Source organism: Octopus sinensis, linkage group LG2, assembly GCF_006345805.1.
Source record: "Octopus sinensis linkage group LG2, ASM634580v1, whole genome shotgun sequence".
NCBI classification, from domain to species: Eukaryota; Metazoa; Mollusca; class Cephalopoda; order Octopoda; family Octopodidae; genus Octopus; species Octopus sinensis.
Genome location: NC_042998.1, coordinates 116,056,555 through 116,080,562, shown reverse-complemented (window position 1 = coordinate 116,080,562; position 24,008 = coordinate 116,056,555). Strand labels below are relative to the sequence as shown.

The following is a 24,008-nucleotide window of genomic DNA, read 5'->3' as shown; positions in this document are numbered from 1 at the left end:
TTGAATAATTCACCTCTGAAAACATGGGAGTTTCGTTCAATATCCTTAAACAAGTCTTATTCAAGGACCATTTGAACGGGATGGGGTACGCGGAATGACGAAAATTCTAACTCGGCGCCACTTGTAAGATCATTCGCTGTTTTTCCTGATATGAGAGCGTCATACGCGCATATATGTTTGTGATGCATGTGCTTGGTATACTAGTATCAGCCGAGTAATCATAATGGGTATACTTGGCTTCAAATATTTTAGCCCGGTGACTTTGATGACATGTACTGCTCTTTCATTCAATAATAACAACAACAACAACAATAATAATAATAATAATAATAATAATAATAATAATAATAATAATAATAATAATAATAATAAATGCCATGATGTAGTACCAGGCCGTAGTTCTCATGCCTTCTGATGTTAAGTGATTGGTAGTGTTATCATGTACATTTTTGTCTGAGTATAAAAGATGATCTACAGCAAATATTCTGCTCAATTCCACAGATTTGCTTGTTAGTTACTTGACCTTAACCAGTTGAGCACGTCCCTTAGCGTCTGACGATATGTTCGTATCTCATCACGAGAAATAATAGTGGGGGAGCATCATAGCAATGTGTTGAGAGGAATTCTTTGGGTTTAGATAATTCATGTTTGGAAACATGAGTGTTTAGTTCAGCATCTAAATAACCTCAATTCAGGGTCTTTTTGAACGGGATGGGCTACTCCACCTGAAGAAAATCCTAACTGGGCGCCACCTGCAAGGTCATTCGCAGTGTTTCGTGATATGAGATCACTATGTTGCGCACATATACTGTTATGATGCATGTGCCTGGTGTACCCTTATCAGACAGGGATTCATGATGGATATACTGGACTTCAAATATTTGTAACTTGGTGTCACTTTGATGGTATGCACTGATCTCCCACTCAATAATAATAATTATTTCTAATATAGGCACAAGGTTTGAAGATTTGGGAGAAGGGAATAGTCGATTACATCGACCCCGTTCTTAAACTGCTTCTTATTTTAGCAATCTTGAAAGAAGGAAGTGCAAAGTCGACCTTGCCGTAATTTGAACTCAGAAATTGAAGTACATATACATATAATATAGACAGACAGACAAGCATATAGATAGATAGATAGATAGATAGATAGATAGATAGATAGATAGATAGATAGATAGATAGATAGATAGATAGATAGATAGATAGATAGATAGATAGATAAACTTAAAGTGCACCGTCACGTAGTACTGCAGTTTAACAGCTCGATGCATGAGAATATCAGAGCAACATATCACTTAGGAAAAAAGTATAAAGCAAATACTATTTAGACATGATTCTACCGCGTGACGTAAGCATTTGGGGGAAACTTCTAAGCGTTAATTCGACTACTAGCCTCTTAACAGTGCATCTATTTTACCTTGCTTAGCTGTTCGTATGGTTTTCAACAACTATTTAGCCTTCTGGCAGTCCTGATAATCTAATCTCCTTTCTTCCATTTGCGCTGTGTTCATTTTGTTCTCCTTTAGATTATCAATATTTACTGTATACTACGGTTGTTCTTTTGTATTATCATATCAATTGAAGTAATCCTACAGAGTGGGTGCTACTTCATAGGGAGTTCCATCATTTTATACGTTTACTTTGATTTTCACGCATTTTCTCATTATCTAGACTGATGTAGGCAACAGCTACACAGAAACTCAGGACAGTTCTTTGCTTTTTCTTAAACACTTGACACACCATATACTTTTTCAGTTGACGAAGCACATATCCTGTAAAGCATTGGCTCCCTCAAAATTCTTCACAAAGCAGCAATGCTGAATCAGTAGAGGAGTACGTACAGAATGGTTTCTTCTCTCATCCTTCACCTCGGACTGCCCAGCTGTTTTTATCATGTAGAGTGTATTTCCAGATGTCAATTTTACACGATAGCACTGACATCCCAGGGATTTCCAAAACTTATTCATATTCTTTGTGCCTGAAACTTTTACACAAGATACCACCCAGTTGTTTCTTGTCGTCTCCATGTGATTTGATATCATTCAAATGAATCGATAGCAGAGAATAAGCTTGGATGGAAATTTGACAATCAAATCAGAGAAAAGTAAACATGGTTGTATCATAGAATGTTTCTAATTACTGACCCATTAAACAAAAACTCTAATTACTGATATATAACTTGTAATATATCAGTAATAATGTAACTGCGTATGTCTTTTGTCTTATTGTATTTTATCTTTTGTATTTGTCTTCTCTATCATTTCAGATAGGCATATGGAATTCTCTTTCTGGCATTAATATAACCAAAAATTACGTTTTGAGCCAGAGGAAAATTGCAGAGTCTCTTGCAAATCATACCCTCACAGTGGTAACACTTTTGGTAAGTACTATATATTCATATATATTTTGTTTTTATTATCAGCTACTGGAAGGCCAAATGACAAAGGATGTAGTTATTCTCAGACTGGGGAACTGTTTCAAATGTTTGCTAAAAATGAAGTTCATTCCACGGGGTAATTAGGAATGATAATAAAGACAATGGATTATTTTTTCTAGCCAATTCGTTATAAATAAATTGCATATATATTGATATTATAATATATGTATGTGCGGGTTTCTGCCTAGAAAAGAAAATAAGATATGTATGTATGTGTATCCTGCCCATATCTATATTTTGGGTTAATTTAATCGAAAGTCCTTTTGTGGTTATTCATGTCTATTTGTACACAAGTCTCTTAGTAGTGAGATTTGTGATAAAGAGAGTAATGGCAATAACTATTGCACGCTTTTCTCTGATTTCTTTCATACAAAATACATCAAGATATTCATAATAATCCTCTTCGCTTAAGTTCTGGCATTTGACGAACTCTGTAAGAGAAATCCTCGAGTATTCATATCGAATAATTTTGAATGACACTCAATCAAAATAGCTGTGATCAGTCCCTCTTACCCATATCCTTATATATTTACTTATATAGACGCACACACACACACACGCCCCCATACATATGTATGCATGTTGTGTGTGTGTGTATGTGTGTGTGTGTGCGTGTGTGTGCGCGCGCGTGTATATGTGTGTGTGTATGTGTGTGTTCGTGTGTTTGTGGCTTTTAGCAATACCAATTTCGCTATCTACTCATTTGTTTATCAATATGTATAACATGTTTCTTTTCCCAAATTTAACATAAACTATAATAGTTGTACTTAAGATTTATACACAAACTTCAGATGAGTGGCCGAGACCATAGTTTACCCCTATGGGCATCACGGAATTTATGTTTATGTCATTGAAATGTATAATCATACTATCACGTTGCTCATTCTGATGTCATTTTTATTCAAAACCAGTTCAAATTTGACCAACTAAACCTATGAATACATTGACTTTTGTCTTTGACCATCAGTTCTTGTCAGGTTTAGAGTATCCAATACTACATTACCCAATGCATTCCTCATCTTTTGAAGTAGTACTATGCAAATTTAGTTAAAATTGTTAGCTATTTCTAGCTTGTCGAGCGATTTCTAACCAAGAAATTTCATCGATGGCTCATTTAACACACATTTAGAAGAAATAGAAGATCAAAAGGAATATATAGAAAGTTATTCGTATTTAGAAAGTAAATCAATACATCAGAAATATTGTACCTAGGGTATGCAGATCAGCGAGAAAAGAGGTGATGCCTTATTCATACAGAATTACAATAAGAATCTATAGATTTCGGGCTAGTGGACATCAGAAATGTTTCAAAAGGCTTCAGTTAATATCAGTACTAAGTTAATAACAAAAAAAAATCATACGATTCTCTCTTTTGATGTGTAACTTATATAAAGACATTACATGATTATGAAAGATATTACATGATTATGAAAATGATAAACTGATTAATCAAAGATTAGTGATTAAACAGTGATTATGAAGTAATTAGTGCGGGGTTCGTTCAATGGAAACACTATTAATAGAGACACGGAGGAATGAATATCAAACGTTGTAGAGCTAAAATTATTGTGCAATTAGCGAATGATTCTAAATTTTCTTTTCAAAATGCGATATCACTTATTAAAAAATGCTTCCTGATAAACACATTATATATAATTACATACGCACATACATACATACCTACATATGCACATAGATACGCACATACATATATGCATACATACGCACATACATACGTACATACATACATACATGAAAATATAATTTACAATGGCACCTTTAACAAAACACGTATCACTAAAGACTATTACAGCCTAATAAAGAAAATCTGGACCTCAGACCTCTCTACATTCAAGGCCCACAATGTGTTTGCAGTACTAGTACTCATACCAACATTTGAATGTCGCATCATATCCCTTCGGCAACATCTCTTAACCACCAAGCGTCGACGTGCATCCCTTGCCCAAGTTTGCTTGGATGAGGCTGATAACATTATAAGACTTGGAAAGCAGCTCCTTCAGCAACACACTTTGTCTGATAACCTAGAATACATACCCAAAGATGTTGCTCGACTCTACTGCAACGTATAAATCAGATGAAAGGATGAGGCTATATGAGCAGAAGACTATGCATGAATATTTTACTAGAAAGCTCCATGATGATAGTAACATCGATCATCAAAGCTTATCATGGATGACTAGCCGAATAGCTACCTCCCATTTGGAAGGGCATGTGTTTGCAATCCAGGAACATAAAATATCAACCAAGTACCTGATGCACAAAAAGGATAGGGAAGCGAGAGAAGCAGTAAAATGTGATAACCCATCAGACTTTGTGGAGTTCACACTGAAGATATCACCCACATCATAAGCAGTTGTCCAAAAATGTCATCACGGTATTATCTACCGATGGGACATGACGCTGTAGCTAGGACACTCTATAATGAAACCCGTCGGAAAGATAATGCCAGAGACAAAGAAATAAAAACCCATAATGTCGTAGAAGCCATAGCCACTGATAATGAAAACTAATACTGGTGGAATGTACCAGCGAAGACCTCAATAAAATGTACGCACAACGGACCTGATATAATGAGTTGGGATAGAAAAGAGAAAATGTGTACAGTTTTGGAAATTAGCGGCCCAGCGGATGTTAATATAAAGCTGAAGATCAGTAAAAAAGAGAATACCTACGCTGAACTATCGAGAAGTCTTAAATTACTCTATCCAGATTACAAGATCTGGTTTATACCTGTAATTATTAGGGCCCTAGAATATGTAACACAATGTCTAAATACCAATTTTGGGAAATTAGGCTTCTCAAAACCAGAAAGAAGAAAGCTAATTCGAAGACTGCATTTCCAATCCATCACTGGAACTGTAAAAATCTGTAAAACTTGCCAGAAGTTTATCATTGGAATATATATGTGCATGTCTAGATAGGCAGCAATATCTGTGAGAATACATACATAAAAGAAAACATACAAATCTGCACATAAACATACAAGCAAAAATACCCTGTTGTTGATGTTGAAATCCTAATGAAGGAGCCTCGAATTTACGTTAGAAATGGCTCTTTCTATATCGGCGAGAAATCTTAAAATAAAACTAAACAATGATATACATACATACATACATACATACATACATACATACATACATACATAGACACAAACATTGTTCATAAAGTATCAATTATTAAGGCTTTGATATTCACTCGAGCGCTGAAAATGTTACCCCACTATATTCTTTGTTGAACGTAGAGGGGAAACCTTCAGGTATCGCCCTATGAATATCCTTAATTAATATACCACGCAGAATTATTGTATAACCAATTGGTGAAATTCGGATTGCAATTTTCAAACTCCAACGACTATATTCACTAGTTTTGATGTACGCGAAGAAGAATATTTGTGTTTTTCACAAATTGAGGTTGGTACGTGAACGAACAACGCCAAAATCAAAATGCAAAACAAAGGAAAGAAAAATGAACATAAATTGCCGATTTACATAAAGTTATTCGCTAAGATCCCGGTGCTTGAATGAAAATCCATCAGGATACGAAAAAAAAAAACAATCTATAGAACCTCGATACACAAGTAAAGAATCCAATCGTAGAAAGCTGATTTTCCGGACTCTGGACGAAAGATACAGGTAGCAAAGCAATATTCAAATCGTCTTCTATGTCATGTTTCCATGTTTTCTGTGACATGATTCCATGTTTTCCACAGTGTAGCCCTTGTTGATGTGAAATGAGTAATGAGAAGACAAAAGTCTCTGAAATTGGAGGGTTTGCAAAGAAAAGATTTGCAGAGTGTTTAAAATGATTGTAATTGTTTTATTTTTGTCTTTTCATTTGCATGAATTTGAAGAAATGCATAGCTCATCAAGTAAAATATGTATTTGGACACAAATTGCTACAAATAATCTTTGATAACATTTAGTCAATGAATCTACTGCTAGCTTCAATGTCTGTTTCAAATTGGGGTCGGAATGGTTGACATACCGAAATAGATAATCTTTATCAATTTCGGGCATAGAACCGGTTATCGTACACTTGAGAGATTGTATTATATTATTGGAGTAATGAGCGGTCTCTATCTCTCTCTTCACTACGACCCATACGTAATATTCCAATATTTTATATTTACTTTTCACTATTTTGCTTCGCCTTTTTATACCCACCAAAATTTTTATTCCTTTAAGGATAGTCAATAAACATACATGTGTGCGTGTGTGTGAAGTTTTTGAAAGTAGAGTATCAAAAGTTACCGATCACTGGCCCTGTTTTAGTTCAGAGTATTGTCAGATGCACATAAAGATACACAAGCAACCACACGCATTGTCTGTGCCGAGTGACTCTAAAGCGATGAGATCTCACGAAAACCGATGTTATCTATGCATTCCGACAAGAAATAGCTGCCGTTATATACAACTGAGGGAATAATAATAGCTTATCCTTTAAGCTGTACCCAGAATGACAAAGTAATTCAGACCTCTAAAAGCAATTTTCATCTGGCCACGATTATTTCGGCAGATATATAGTCCTCGAAATATATTTACTTTGACATAACACCAAGAGCTAAACGACTAGACATTGAATGCATTTATTTTGAGAGACGCAACATTAAGTGTAATGAAAGTGAAAATTTTGAATAAGATCGTGTGTGTGGGTTTAAATATAGGAAATTTTTCAAGACTTGTTAGTTTTGAGGTGGTGTACTATGTAGCCTACAAACAATGTTTAATGTATGGCTTCCAAAACTTTCATCTTGATCATTTTCACTCATATTCATGGCTTGCAAAATTTAAGCAAGCCAATTTTATGCTGACCTAAGTCTAATTTAACTCTAATTGTACAACGGAAGGATATTAAAGCAAGTACTACTTTTAGTATAGAGAATATACAATTATCTTTTTTTTTTTAAGTTTCAGCTCAGAGCTGCGGCCATGCTGATGCACCGCCGTTAAAAAAATTTTGTCTCACATATGTAGTTATATATGATGTTTGTTCCTTCTCGAGCCACGCCTGGCTCATAAGGGCCGGTTTCCCGGTTTCCTTTGCGTATAGTTTCCCCACTTGGATGGGACGCCGGTCCGTCGCAGGTGAGCTGCAGGAGGAATGGGTGAGAGAAAGTTGTGGCGAAAGGGTCAGCAGAAGTTCGCCATTTCCTTCTGCCGGACCCGCGTGGAGCTCAGGCGTTTCGCTCATAAATACACAGATCACCCGGTCTGAGATACGAACCCGCGATCCCGCGACCGCGATTCCGCTGCTCTAACCACTAGGCCATGTGTCTCCACAGAAATTAAGTACATATCTATAATAATTTGCATTATACGAAATACTTGAACACTATGTCCATTGTACAAGACATCGAAAAAAAGCATCTTAGTATATCACATTGTGGTAGACATTAAATACTGGCTGCAAATTTTGGAAGTGTAGTATTGATAACTTCAAAAGCAATTTCATAAAATATGGCCTCCATTGTTGCCCAAAATTTCAACACCCCACTACAGGGCACGTAAATATTCATATACCAACCTAGTGAAAATAATTTGTAAGGAAACTCAACTTAGATTTTAAACCTTTGTATTTGCGTCACACATCTTAAATTTATTCCCACTGTTTTTCCTTCTCTCTTTCTGTATTTCATTTTTTGATTATTTCTTGCTCAGTATCTCCTTTCGATTTATCGATATTTAATCAGTTGGTTTATTTATTTTATTTCTAAGTTAAACACTTATAAATATCAAGTAGAAGAAGGATAATTCCTCTGAGATATTCTGGAGATTTTTCTGAATAAATGTAATTCGTACAATGTCTGTCTATCGACCAAACTGTCTATTATATATATGTATATATATTCATACACATACGCACACATATATGTGTACGTGTGTATATGCATATATAGAGGGATAGCTAGAGAGGGGAGGAAGAGAGAAAAGCGATAGAGTTATGCATGAATAACTGCCAATGGTATTATCAACTTATGCACGGTTGTGATTTGTTTATCTTCGCCATAGCAGAAACACTAAATTTCATGACTAAAGAATTTTATTGTTATCCCTTTTAAATGTCTCAAGATTTGTCACTGATCTTTCTGTTTTCAAATAAAACCAGCGTCGAATTTGCCTTTCATCTCATGTTATTTATAACATGAATACCATATACTAGAGTAAAATTAATCGCTTTTACCCATGTCTAGTTAATATTTGTGGTACTGTGGTAACGTCATGTATTTCATTGCAAATTAATATTCGTTTACGCATTCATCCTCACCAGCTTTCGTGTAGAGTATAATTTTCACAAATGCATATGTGATATTTGTGTTATAAAATGTCCGTAATATTTCGTATATATACAAATCAGATGTGCTTTGATTGGGTTTAGATACTTGTTCATCTGTACAGTACTTCACTGTTTTTATTGAAAGCTGAATTCAGTAGGACGCATTTAAAATCAAGCAAAGTAATATCCAATAGCTGCAGAAACGCGTTAACTTTGCAGACATTAAAAGGATACATTTGCTTTGATGAAACACCTCTACGTATTGGTAGGTTTCTGCAGAATAATCGATGAACTATCAAAATTCAACTAGAAAAGGAACACTTAGAAAATATTAACTAGTAATATTTGTGTTTAATATTCAAAGAATATACAGTTTCTAAACGAAACTCAAGCATCGTTTCTTTCATTCTTTGAAAGGAATACATTAGATCATTCAATAACGTTCTCTATTTTTCTTATTCGTCCATTTCTTGTTTCAATTTATTTGCAAACTTGCTGAGGTTCACATTTTGTATACCTAAAATAGCTTAAATAAATTTTCAATGAATTCTTGAAATAAAGATGTGTCGCATCTCAAATTTTATTTCGTATTTCATAACAATTGAACACATTTGAAGGAGATTCTTTGGTAATATTGCCTGCAAAAATCATCACCTCGAAAATAATTGTAAATTATTACTTGTCACGATGAACAACTAAAAAGAACTGGATGTGCTTTCATCTTTTTCCCTATTATATACATATTCTTTTAGTGTTGCAGTTAGAAATCGATTCAAATATATAAATGCGTATGCAAGTATTACAGAAAGAAATTGAGATTTACATGCATTAACTGTGTGAACAGATGCATTGCTAGCAAAGTAATATTAAAAATGCAAACGTCAAAGCAAAGATATATAAGGAGACATAAACAAGAAATCCTATATATATATATATATATATATATATATATATATGAATACATACATATATATATATGGATAATACATACATATATATATACATACATACATATATATTTATACATACATATATATATATATAAATACATACATATATATATATAAATACATACATATGTATATACATACATACATGCATACATACATACATACATACATACATACATACATACATACATGCATACATACATACATACATGCATACATACATACATACATGCAAGTGTACGAGTTAACAACATGACGAAATCGAAATTATTTTCGTTAATATTGAAATGCAGAAATAATAATTTGGTATCCAGTAGCAACTGCTAAACGTAGATATTAAGTATTTATATAAGACTGTTTGTTGCCAGCAAGCATTCTGGCTCTTTGTAGCATTTAAATTACGATGACTGATATATATATATATATATATATATATATATTATATATATATATATATATATCCATATACACACACATATATATATATATATATATCCATATATATATATCCATATACATATATATATATATCCATATACGTATATATATATATATCCATATACGTATATATATATAATCCATATACATATATATATATATATATATATATATATATTATATATAATATATATATATATATATATATATATATATCCATATATATATATCCATATACATATATATATATATCCATATATATCCATATACATATAATATATATATCCATATACGTATATATATATATATCCATATACATATATATATATATATATATATATATATATATATATATTATATATTATATATATATATATATATATATATATATATATATATATATCCATATACATATATATATATCCATATACATAGCCGAAATTACTAAGATGATCCGGTTCCCGACTGAAGATTAGAGGCTTCGAGTGACCCGTCGGTTTTTTGTGTCGTATCCTTGTGTGATTTTGCGTTCTTGTCCCACTTTGTAATTTATATTTTATATTAAATTCTATACATATATATATATACCCATATATATATATATATATATATATATATATATATCCATATACATATTATATATATATATATATATATATATATCCATATATATATCCATATACATACATATATATAGGCACATATATATAAACATATACGGTGTGTTGTGAATTCATGGAAAGGAATCCCATGTTAAAAATAGAGAAGGGATGTTGAAATGTTAGAGAATTTTAATTCATGCAGTCGATCGTTTCGAATAGCGATATAAAAAACATGCAAATTCGTGGTTGAATAGAAATACATAAATTAATTAGATTAATTTAATTATATATAATTGTACTCATCAGTGCAAGAACAACTTTTTATGAAGGATGTTAAAAGGTCATAGCAGAGTAGGTTTTTGGAGATTCATATTTGTCCCTATGACACATAAAGAAGAGTTGTGAGCATGTGGATGTGTGTTGGTGTGCGTGCGTGCATGGGAGTATGTGCGTATATAGAAATGCATATGAACCTTTTTTGTGCGCGCGTGTGTGTGTGTGATCGTGTGTGCGTGTATGCATAAAATATTTTTTGGCGAATGTGGGGGTGCGCATGTGTGTGTTTCAAGCGAGTGTGGACGATCATATACACATAGGCACATGCATGTGAGTGTGCGTAAGCGTATGAGTATGTATAGACATGCGCGTTCGCCACGAGCATATTTACACCTTTACTTTTTATTCTTATTTCTTATTTTTCACACTTTTTACACAATGTTCTGCATTTTGCCTTTAGCCCTATTTTTTCTTGTGCATGTGTGTATATTGTCGTGTATATGAACCTCTTTGTGCGAGTGTGTGTGCGAGCGTGTATGCGCGTACGTATATATATTTATTTTTTGGCGAATGTGTGGATGAGCATGTATGTGTTTCAAGTGAGGGTGGACGAGTATATACATATAAGCTTGGCTTTGAACTCAGAACTTCTACATATGTGTGTGTATATATATGTGTGTGTCTGTGGTCTGAGGTCAAGCCATGGTCACCGGCCAATGCTTATTTATTTAAGCAAGGTTACCACACAACAACGCCTGCGATTAAATGTGTGTGTATGTATGAGTGTCTGTGTCTGTGTATGTGTGTGTAGGAATGATGGTGGTGGTACATTCTCTAATCAGTGATTATCTATTGAACAATCACTAGAATATTTTACTTTCCTCAAGTGTAATGACTCAAAAGGTGTAATGTCAGAGCTTCTTCACTCACTTTAGTAAATTGCTTTGTCGCTTGTAAAAGAAAAAAAGTTTTCAAAAGTATTAGACTTTCTATCACGTTAGGACATAATTGTAAAGTAGCTAATTTTGTAGATTTAACATAGAAACTTAATAAAAACATCTATCACCCGCACCATAAACCCAACGAGAATCTACGATATTGTAATAAATATTCTTACCTCCCTTGGGAGTTCATTAAGTGTATTATTAAATTGGTTCCTCTTACCGTATTCAGACTAAGCTAATGAAGAAATATTCTCCCAAGTATCCGTCTACCATAGAGCGGTTTTAGCAAAGATTGGATTTACAGGCAAGTTTTAATGAATGCCTGATGAGAGTGATTTTAAAAGGCTTAAGGAAAGTGGAGCGTATTCACAAGTACATAGTTGTTGTAATACAGCCACCTAGGAAAAATGTATTACTATACACACGAACTCTAGGGAAAGTCTTAATCACATTCTCAAATCTCGATTAACTACAACCACAAATAGTCAAAATAACAAACGGCAGCGATGTCATACGACAATACATAATTCAAATCAGTTCCTAAATTGCTGAATCTTCTCAAGTAAGCTCTGATCTGGATGAGTTACGTAATAAGCTGTAAACGAGGGATAACCATCTCACCAAATATGACTTCAATGGATTTAACAAATGTTAATCAGGAATACAACACTGAATCCAATAAAATAGGTAGAAACCTGTTACGTAAGAGAAATATTACGTTGTTTAACTCATCTTGCGGAATTAATGTAGTTTCGGATAATGCATTAATTTTATAAGGATTTTGGGAACGCACTCTCTCCTCTCAAACTGATATAGTAGAATTTATTGTCGCCATACTGTAGAATTTGCGTAATCCCCCACACATTCTGGCAGATAATATAGCAGCAATTAACAATAAAAAGTAAATAGTAATAGAGAACTTGCTTTTTATTATTCGTTAACATTTACGGCGTATGTTCTTTGTGAATATTACATCTCAATCTAGAAGAGATAATACTGTGTATATTGTCTCCCTTTTAGTAGTAGTATTAATACTGATAAAGTAATGTCTCTTGTGAATATATCTCTAATATTATGTGCAACGCTAAGGATCATATTTACTACGTTTTAAATAAAGAATTTCTCTGAACGAATGTAGAATATAATATATTTTTTATCACCAGATACCTCACTATTATTTTCAAGTTAAAATTCATATTACTTAATTATGTACACCTCGTTCACTAGCTTTATTTGGAACCTCAAAACAAAGAATAACACAGGCAATATCGTGCTCAATAATACTTATATCAATTCAAAGGTAGCTGTAGCTTATGTTCTCAGAAATCACTCGTAAACCTGCAAAGTATTGATGGAAATGCATCGAAGGTCAATCAAGCGCAAGTTCTGCAGCTGCTTTGTCGCTCTTGTCCAACCACTTCTTTAAATTGTCCATATATTGTGTTTTTCGCCTTCCACTTGACCTACTTCCCTCTACTTTTACTTTCCTGATAATGTCTTGGAAACGTCTACTTCTTCGGATATGGTCATAGTATACGAGCTTTATATTTTCCTCAACGTTCAGGAGTTGTTGACTTTCACCTATTTCTTGTAGTATGCATTCATTTATCCGATGATATTTGTAAGAGATTCATGGCACTCGCCCATACACCTTCATTTAAAACGTAGAGATTTTGTTGTCTTCAATTTTTTTCAGTGTCCATGCTTCACATCCATACATGCCTATTGGCCAAATGGACGTTGGCATTAGTCTTGTTTTTAACTTAGATGGGACATTTTTGCTGGTCCAGATGTTAATCTTTTCTATGTGTTCAGATTCTTTCTCTTACACGTGCCTTCATCAAAGATTTAGGTTCTAAGATACTTGTACATTTCAACCTGTTCTAACTTCTGACCAGTTTCATGTTAACCTTTATTTTCTGTTTTCCTGCAGCAGTGATTTTTGTTTTCATATGGTTAAGATAGAGATTATACGTATTTTATATCTTGACTCTTTTTATCATTTCTTGTAGTCCGGTTTATTTTGTCAATTAGACCAGTATCGTCTGGATCCCTAGATCCAAAATATGCAAGCCATGTATTTTGGTGTCATGTTCTTTCTGCATTAGAAGAAATTCTCAAATGCAAGACTAATTAGATAATTTATGAACATAACAAATTATGGACTCGGTTTCTCAATAAAACTTGCTAATATTTCCAATTAATTAATTGAACTGAATTACGTCAAGGACAGTGTACTTATTCTGAAAGTCAGCTTTAGTTTTATTACTGGGGAAGACATATTACTTCTTGAAATATCTCGCTCAATGTATTTGTTTCGTAAATAATCATGTTATGGATCTTTTCGGTTTGAACGGCAGCTTCTAACGTAATTTCCAGGTAACTAAAAAATGTTAAACTTCGCATGCTTGTAGAATGTATTTATAAAACATCTATTTCTCTTGGCTTTATTCAGAAAATTCTATAGTTTGCAAGATATTTGTTGTTGTTTTTCTTCAATTTCTGCAATTTCAACCAATCACTGACGTCTACTGAGGTAAAAACATTCTTTACCGTATGAATATATCCCTCGTTTAAGAAACAGATTAGGTTTATTTATATTTGTGAAGAAAAACAGATACCATTCCTCCACCCCTAACCCTAACCCTAAAATAGATTGCAATACAATAGATCGATACTAGGGTCATAATTATGGGTGACAATTTTATATGACACCGCTAGAAAAACTGCCGTTCAAACCGAAAGGAACCCATGTTATTTATTTAATCTTGTAAATTATAATAACCATTCTAGCAATATTCATTTCCATCACGTAAACGATATTCTCGCTGCATATTTTCAAAATTTTTAGTTCCTTATGTCATTTAACTGCGGCCATACTGGAGCACCGCCTTTAGTCGAGCAAATCGACCCTAGGACTTATTCTTTGTAACTCTAGTACTTATTCTATCGGTTTTTTTTGCCGAAATGCTTAGTTACGGGGAGGTAAACACACCATTATCGGTTTCAAGCGATGTTCGGGGGGGTGCAAACAGACACACAAATACATATATACGTATATGTATATACATACATATGACGGGCTTCTTTCAGTTTACGTCTACCAAATCCACTCACAAGGCTTTGATCGGTCCGAGGCTATAGTAGAAGACACTTGCCTAAGGTGCCACACAGTGGGACTGATCCCGGAACAATGTGGTTGCTAAGCAATCTGCATACTATTCAAAGCAGACTACTAATGATATATAGAATATCAGCGTTCTTTCAGACACGGATGTCGCATATAGCCGATATGCCAAGCGCCTATATGAGAGGATGCCTCAAGGCAAATAACGAGTACCCAGTGTTCTAGCAACACATCCTCATTGAGTTGGATATTAAGTTCACCTTGTGGTAGTAATACGGATTCCATCACTAAAAATCAATTTTCAGTAAAACATCTGTTTGTTTGTGACAATAGTCTGAAAGCATACTGAGATTCTGCACATCGTAGCAGTGAGATTTGACTGACATAGAGTGACAGGACACTTCCAAATGATGATTTTCCCCAAGAATGAAATCAAATGATATAGCAATTCCGACACCCATGACAAACAGTTCTCCTCTGTTACGATCTATCTGCCTGCGTTTATGCACCAAGCGCGTATAAGAGACAATTTTTCAATACCAAAAGCGCAGTTTTCTGTGTTCTAACAACGCATCTATGTTAATTTGAATATGCCAATTCCATCGCTACTAATTGTATATGTGTGACTGTGTCTGTTTGTGTGTGTGTCTGTGTAAGTACATATATATATATATATATATATATATGTGTGTGTGTGTGTCTGTTTGTGTGTGTGCGTATGTGTGTGTATACATACATACATATATATACATATATATATATGTGTATACATATGTGTATATATAGAGAGAGAGAGATATAGATATGTATATATATTATATATGTTTATATATATGTATGTATAAATGTATATATATACGTATATATATATGTATTCCTGTATGTATATATATATGTATATATATATATATATGTGTGTGTATATATATGTATGTATGTATGAATATATATGTATATAGTTAACTTTCAGTTACGGTATCATCAGCAAAGTGTACTCCAAGCAGTGAGAGACAAAAATAATTAAAATCAACAGTATTTACAATAAGAGCTAGTAATAGTTTCTTGCTAAAGATACCCGGACTTTAGGCAGATTATATAACGTACCTTGTGTATCTTAGCAAACTTCAGGCTTCTGAGCCTGAAGATTTCTTAGAGACATAGAATAATAAATGAAATGAAAAAATAAGGTAAACTTCTAACAGAGCTGGAAGTTTTATATAGAGCTTCGTATTTCTTCAGAAGTATACATCAAAGAAATGTGTATTTAGATAGATCCTGACACTAATTTGGATAGTCAGTTGCTTGTACTGGTAGCGGGAGCTCCCCACGTGTTAGTGTCGTTGGTGCGTTGGAAGTCACATTTGGAATGGTGGTAGAAGGGATGGTGAGAACCAACTGTAGGGTGGAAGCGGTGTTGGTAAATTTGGTTGTCCATGGTGGTGAATGCTTTGGTAAAAGTTATAGCGGGTGATGTTGTTGTCTACATCAGGGTAGTCGGCAATGGCAAGACTGGTAGATGTCGTGGTAGCATTAGTTGATGGCGCTAGTTGTGTATATTCTTGCAGAAGTCTTAGGGAAGGTGGTAGATGGCAATCAGCAACAAATTTTGCGCGAAGCAGCCGGAAGTGACAGCAGAGGGGGTGCGATGCCGGAAAATGCAACAATCTTTATATATATATATATATATATATATATATATATATATATATATATATATATATATATATATATATATATATATATATATATATATATATATATATACATATATATGTATGTATATATATATATATATATATATATATATATATATATATATATATATATATATATATATGTATATATATATATATATGTATGTATATATATATATGTATATATATATATTATATATATATATATGTATATAAAACCAAGAAAAAAGCAACAAGAATGGATTAGTAGTTTAGTACAATTGTTTCATACTAAGAGCAATTTTATTTGAAGCTGCAAATATTGCAGCAAATACAAATGCTTTCTTCTTGGTTATAATCACCTCACATTATGTTATGGTTAACACCATAAAGAATTCTGGTGCATCTAAGTTAAGTACCATATTCATTTGAATTCATTGCAATTCACTTGAATCTTAATAGTTTTTGCTGAATATATATATATATATATAATATATATATATATATATATATATATATATATATATATATATATACATACATATATAATTGTGGTCAAAACTTTGAGACGTAGGTCTTAAAATTAGAATTTTTATATCAAATGCCAAATATATAAGTTGCATATATTGAAATCGAACCGTACTTGGACATAAGAATTTTAATGTTTGGAAATATACTTCAAACTTTTGGCCACAACTCTCTCTCTCTCTCACTATATATATATATATGTATGTATATCTTGAAATTCTAGAACTTCAAGGTGTCAATTAGCTACACTCACCGTAACAGATGTATTGTACTTAGCGAGACCTATCTTGTTTGCCTTAGTCACTAAAAAAGGATGTTATTCACAGTCTCTTAGAATATTCTTTTAGATATTTTTCTAAAAATTTAATGGACAAAACACAAAGATAACTTTGTTATTGCAAAGTGGCTCACATTATCTGTTTTGTCACAAGCAGATGCTTTATTTTACTGAAACTTGCATAATACTGTCGATTTAATACATATTTCTTACTATCTTCAACCGTTATTTTCTGTCTTGTCTTGTTGTTCAGTCTCATCACGAGTAGTTTGTTTTTTGCATATTAGTCACCGTTATTTCTGCCAACAAATTTTTTTCATAAACATATAGAAATATTTTATTGATTTCATGATATTTCTTCCCATTTTCAGACGATATTTTTAATTTTTGTATCATTTTTATGATTTCGGATATGTTATTGGTGGAAATAGGCTTAAATATATGTGAGTAAATTGCATAGATACTATACATGCCCATGCGCAATCCGACCCATGCACACACACATATGTATGCCTAACATATAAATGTATATATATATATATATATTATATATATATATATATATATAGTGAGAATTTACAAAAAATCAAAAGACGAAATCGAGTGTGTAAACAACAAACAGATGTATTACTTTAACGCTCGGGAAGTGAGAACGTCTTTTACGTTTCCGCCTACCCTCTTCGACAGAAAGGAACGCAGAAATAAACAGGGGGAGAAAATAGAAAAAGGTTTAGTGTCTAGGGATCTATCATGGTGATCTATCATATATATATATATAATATATATATATATATATATATATACTACATGTGTTTGTATGATTCATTCTATATATATGCAAATACATAAATATTTATATATGTGTATGTGCACACGTATATATATATATATATATATATATACATATACAGAGAAATAACGATAATTAAAAAGGACACCAAAAACGCGAAGTAGTATAGAGCATCATGCTCAATGCTATTCATGCATTGGATGAACTTTCGTTGACTAAATCTTATAGCTGACACCGAGAAGTATCTATAAAATGTTGAACCGTTTAACTTTATCAAATGGGAGAGCGGCCATCAGCAAACATTTCCATGTAAATCTCTGACCTAGTAAATTCTACAGATGTTAAATATGTTAGAAGTACCCATGATCAATATTTATGTAATATACAGTATTTTCAAAACATTCGTGTTGAATATTTGTATATCGTTTTCTGGGTATATATTATTGCATTACCCGTCTAGTTAACATAGAAGAATAGCATTCATCTAGTGCTTCCTGTGGTCATCATATTTCGATTGTAAGTAGAAGTTGCTACTGAGGGTGAGAAGTAGAGTTTGGTTTCGACTGAGATTATGCTGTGGGAGCTTCAGAATTTGATTTTCCTTTGTGGGAAAAGCAATTTTGCTTTGTAGTGTTTGAGGATTCTATTTGTGTCCAGGTCATCAAGAAAGAGATATCTATATCATCATCAAGAAACGAATATAGATTGTTTACTAGTGTCATTTTTGTTTTTGTTTTATGACTTATGATTTATCAATATCTTTTCCCAAATGTAGACTCTTGGTTCATGTTTTGTCTTCTCTATCTTGATGTGGTGTTTGTATTTGGCGTAATATCAATTTCTTCAAGAATATCTTTGAAAATATTTCGTATTCTGCTGTTATTTCGTAAAGTTATATATTTTTCTGTATAAGGCAGAATTTTGCATTTAGCTTTGTTGCATTGACTTAAATATAAATTTAATTATAACTACTACAGGATTTTAAAAGAGGCCTTTTAATCATGTTGATTTTGTGCATATCATATGAATTTATGGAAGTTTCTTTCAACTCCAAAGTTAGAATATTCATCACCAACATTTCTTGAACTTCTTATGCACATTTTCAAAAGGAAGTCATTTTGGAGGGTTTTATATACTAGAGGAGGTCAATGTGTCTGGTGTAGACGTCTACATTAAAAAATGAGTTGTAGCTGTCAGATGTATATACTATCTGTTGGGTGCATATTTGGTTTTTGTTTTTGACATGTATATGTTGCCTGCGTGTTTGATTTAGCGTAATATTTTGCTGATTTTCGTTTCTGTTCATTACTTTATTATTTCCTTCTTTTTAAAACAAATTTGTAGAGTAGGCTGGTCTTTTTCACTACTTTTCCCCAACTAGTTAACGTTTGTGATATGTAGTGTAATATATTACAAATGATCGTTGTCATATGGCTCAAATGAGCTTTGTTTTAAAGCAAAGTGCTCATGATTTCTCGCGTTAATAAAATGAACATTTTCATTTAGCCCTCAAAGTTTCAGTACAATATTTAACTACCTATTTACTTCTTGTGAGCTAATAATTTCTAATACATATATACATACATACATATATATACCTACATACATATATACATAGATACATACATATATATATATATTATCTTTTACTTGTTCCAGTCCTTAGGCTGCGGCCATGTTGGTCCACCGCCTTGAAGAAATTGTTTTTAGTTCAATAAATAGCCTCCGGTACATTTTTAAAATTTATCACTTATTCTATCATCACTTTTGCCGAACGCCTAAGTTAAGGGGACGTAAATAAACCAACACAGGTTGTCAAGCAGTGATGGAAGACAAAAGCAGAAAAAAGCACACGAACACACATACAAACACACACACAGTTTTCGTCTACCAAATCCACTCACAAGGCTTTGATTGGTTCAAGCTTAAGAGAGAAGTCGCCTGACCAAAGTGTCAAGCAGTGAGATGAGAATGAACTCGGAACAATATGGTTAGCAATCAAATTTCTTATCAGTCACTTGTATGTGTGTATGTATGTGTATATGTGTGTACGTACGTATGTATGTATGTATGTATGTATGTATGTATGTATGTATGTTACTTAATATTTTTTGTGCAGTACATATTTACATAATAGTAATGATAACGTTTTATTAATTGTATACACTGCCCAAGTGAACTACAACTCAGACAGAAAAAGTAGCCAAATGTGCATACAAAGTACTTCAGAGACACATATACGCATGAAATGTATGTATGCACACACACAGAATCACACACACAATCATGCCCGCTCATACATACACAAACACGCATCTCTTTTTAATTCATAGGTATGGGGGAGGGGGCAGTGCAATGTTTTTGCGTGAACTTGTTTACACACAAACATACACACACATTTCCACCTGCCTACAGACCCGAAAAGCCCACGCACAGATCACATACACAGATACACTCTATGAACAAATTTGCAAACCTCCGCTTGCATATATTAGTGTACATTTGATCATGGTAATGTATGTATTTGTTTCTTCAATTGTATATCTGGCTCTCTATCTGTGTATATATGCACATCTATGTATCTGCAGGTGTGTTTTGGTTGTGTTTCCGTGGTAAAGATCATATGAAACCTGAAAATCCATTTACGTTTATGTTGATTCTCAAAAGAAAATATATTTAACAGATCTTCAAAGTGCAACATTTAAATTAAATAAATAATTCAGACACAATATTTTCATACGGCAGACGTTGTTAATCCTGATCGCTCTATAAATGTCGATAGATCTTCAAACTAAAGGTTATTTTATAGACATGAATTCTCATAAAATGAGGTATTATTTTAAAACTAATACCCAAGTGGTGTGCTACACATTTATATATTCGATAATCAACCAGCTGAATCATGTATCGTAAATTCAACTCAGAACTGAATCGGATACATTAAATTAATTTGTTTTTATTTTTTTATTGTTATTTTGTAAGGTTGATATAAAATGTCTAATACAGGTTTAACACATTTAATAATATATAAATTTTAATCATATATAATAATGAAAAACAGTCAGCCATTTCTAATAAAATTTAGAATCAATTCATAAAACTCAGAACTATGAAACTTTCAGAGATCAAGAATTAAAATTAATTAATCAGCAATTTTTACTGAATATATCTAATGGTTGACTTGAGTCAACGATAGAATGTCTTTCCAATTGCCTGACCAGACAGAAATAATAGCCAAATACATCACGTCTTCTTTGTCTTCAAATGATAAACTGAAAAATGATGCAGTTCAGGGTTATCAAACGAGCAAAAAGAATAGAATAATTATAACCTGACTGTACTTAATCTGAAGTCTTCCTTTATCAAAGCCGAATAGGAAATGAAATACTGCAACAACAAATGTTGATGTAATGGAAATAAATCTAATTTTCAAATCGTGAAAATGAAACATGCGCATAATCAATTAAATATCCGCAACCAGTTTTGACTTAGGTAAAATAGTCAAGTGCAAGTGTGAAAGAAGTAGAAACATTGCATAGTTCTATAAGAATTTCTATCATAAAGTATGAAATCATAAAACAAGAGGGTTGAATATAGTCGATTAAAATTGACACAGTATTTGACTGGTCCTTTAATTTATCGAACAATGAAGAATGAAAGTTAAACAGTGTATATAAAGTTACATTATTAAATACTGGAAGGCATTTTTACTGTCACTCAATGACTCCTGCCTCTTCATTAGCTTTGGGTTGTTACAACAACGAAATTCTGTATATTTGTTTGAAAACATCTATTTATAATTACTGATATTATTACCGTCATTACTAGTAGTCATAATCATGTCTTATATATGTACAAGATCTCCAAATTAATGAGAGTTTATATGAAAACAATAAAATTACTTCACTGTTATTTATGTCATTATATTCGCTATGAAAAAAGACGAGCGTCTCCATGGAAATTTTAAACACAAAATATATAGATATATAACTAAAAAGAACTGAAGGACGTTTTTTTACTGTTGCTTTAAAGAGAACATCAGCAAATATTCTTAAAGTGATAAAGATATTTATGAAGGGTAGACATATAAAACTAAAAAACTTATTACTGAGACAAATAAGCAAATCCAGTCTGATTGCGGCAACAGAAGCATCAACATTTACTGAAAGAAGAGTGTATCATAACACTTTGAAAGAACTATCCAATATTATATATGGTAAATGGTGTATGTATAGTTGAAATCTCTGAAGCAACACTATATGGAATGAGGATGTTCTGCACTTAATTCGATTAAATATACTTAGAGACATATTAATATGACAAATCTTTTAAACTTAAGTCTAGCCACTCAGTTTCATCCATTTCAAGAAAGAAATATCTGCCACTTATATGAACCCTAACGTGACTTAGAAAATAATATTGACAAAATACTACGGAACTTTATATAGAGAAACCGGGAAATAGTACATGATAACTTTTAGACAATATGAATTGTCTATAATGTGCAGAATCTTAAGATTATAAGTTATATCATCTACCTTGCAATCTACGATTGCAAGGTAGATGATATCACTTAATGCATTGTTACATAGTATGTTTTATACATTCTTCTTTCTAGATGTGATGTGTTTATCAAACTACGCACATTAAAGGTGAAATTTCTTCTTAAATCCACACAAGATTAAAAATATAGTGAAGTGTTAGCAATTAAATCAAACACTTATAGGGTCACAGGCGTGGCTGTGTGGTAAGAATCTTGCCTCCCAACCACATAAGTTCCGAGTTCAGTCCCACAACGATCAATGCCTTGTGAGTGGATTTGGTAAACGGTAACTGAAAGAAGCTCATCGTATATGTGTGTGTTTGTGTGTTTGTGTTTGTACCTGTCTACCCTCCACTACCGCTTGACAACCGATATTGTTTTGTTTACGTCCCCGTAACTTGGCGATTCTGCAAAAGGGACCGATAGGATAAATACCAGCCTTTAAGAAATCTAAGTCCTGGGATGGATTTGTTCGACTATAAACCATTCAAGACAGTGCTCCAGTATGGTGGTAGTCAAAGGGTAAAAACAAGCAAAAGATAAAAGATAAAAAAAGTAAACGGATATTTGACGTCAGAAATATTTCAACTCATGCATATAGAGCCGAAAATTAAATAATAGGAATTTTGACCGATGCATAATGATTTGTCCAATAATAATGAGATAGCAACAGCAATCTTATATCTTTATCTGTCTTCATCCAATATTGGAGACCAAAACCAAATTATAAAATGTCGTTTTTTACCATCTTATAATAAACACATTATTACTCTGAAAGTATTATTAATGATTGTTCTCATTGTCTTATAGGAACCTCCCTATGCCATGCTAAAGGAAGAAGAGAGTGGCAAGAAAACTTATCAAGGATTTGCAATCGATTTACTACGAGAAATTGCACTGAAACTGAAATTTAACTACACAGTTTATATTGTTAAAGATGGCACATACGGTGCACCAAATGATAAAACAGGTGATTGGAATGGGATGGTGAGAGAACTTATCGAAAAGGTATGTAAATCAATCGTACAGTTTAATTAATATATTTATAGCAGTTTGTCATACACACACCTATATATATATATATATATATATATATATATATTATATATATATATATATATATATA

The 24,008-nt window shown here is 32.6% G+C and overlaps 1 protein-coding gene across 3 annotated transcripts in view; it reads left to right on the top strand.

The window, feature by feature from the left end:
* LOC115225708 (glutamate receptor ionotropic, kainate 2-like) overlaps window positions 1-24,008 on the top strand; it is a 1,130,247-nt gene that overhangs the window by 978,017 nt on the left and 128,222 nt on the right. For all 3 annotated transcript variants that reach the window (XM_036499016.1, XM_036499022.1, XM_036499020.1), the window contains 2 exons: window positions 2,270-2,383; window positions 23,693-23,890. In XM_036499016.1, coding sequence (XP_036354909.1) covers window positions 2,270-2,383; window positions 23,693-23,890 — 312 coding nt within the window. The remainder of the gene's footprint in view (window positions 1-2,269; window positions 2,384-23,692; window positions 23,891-24,008) is intronic.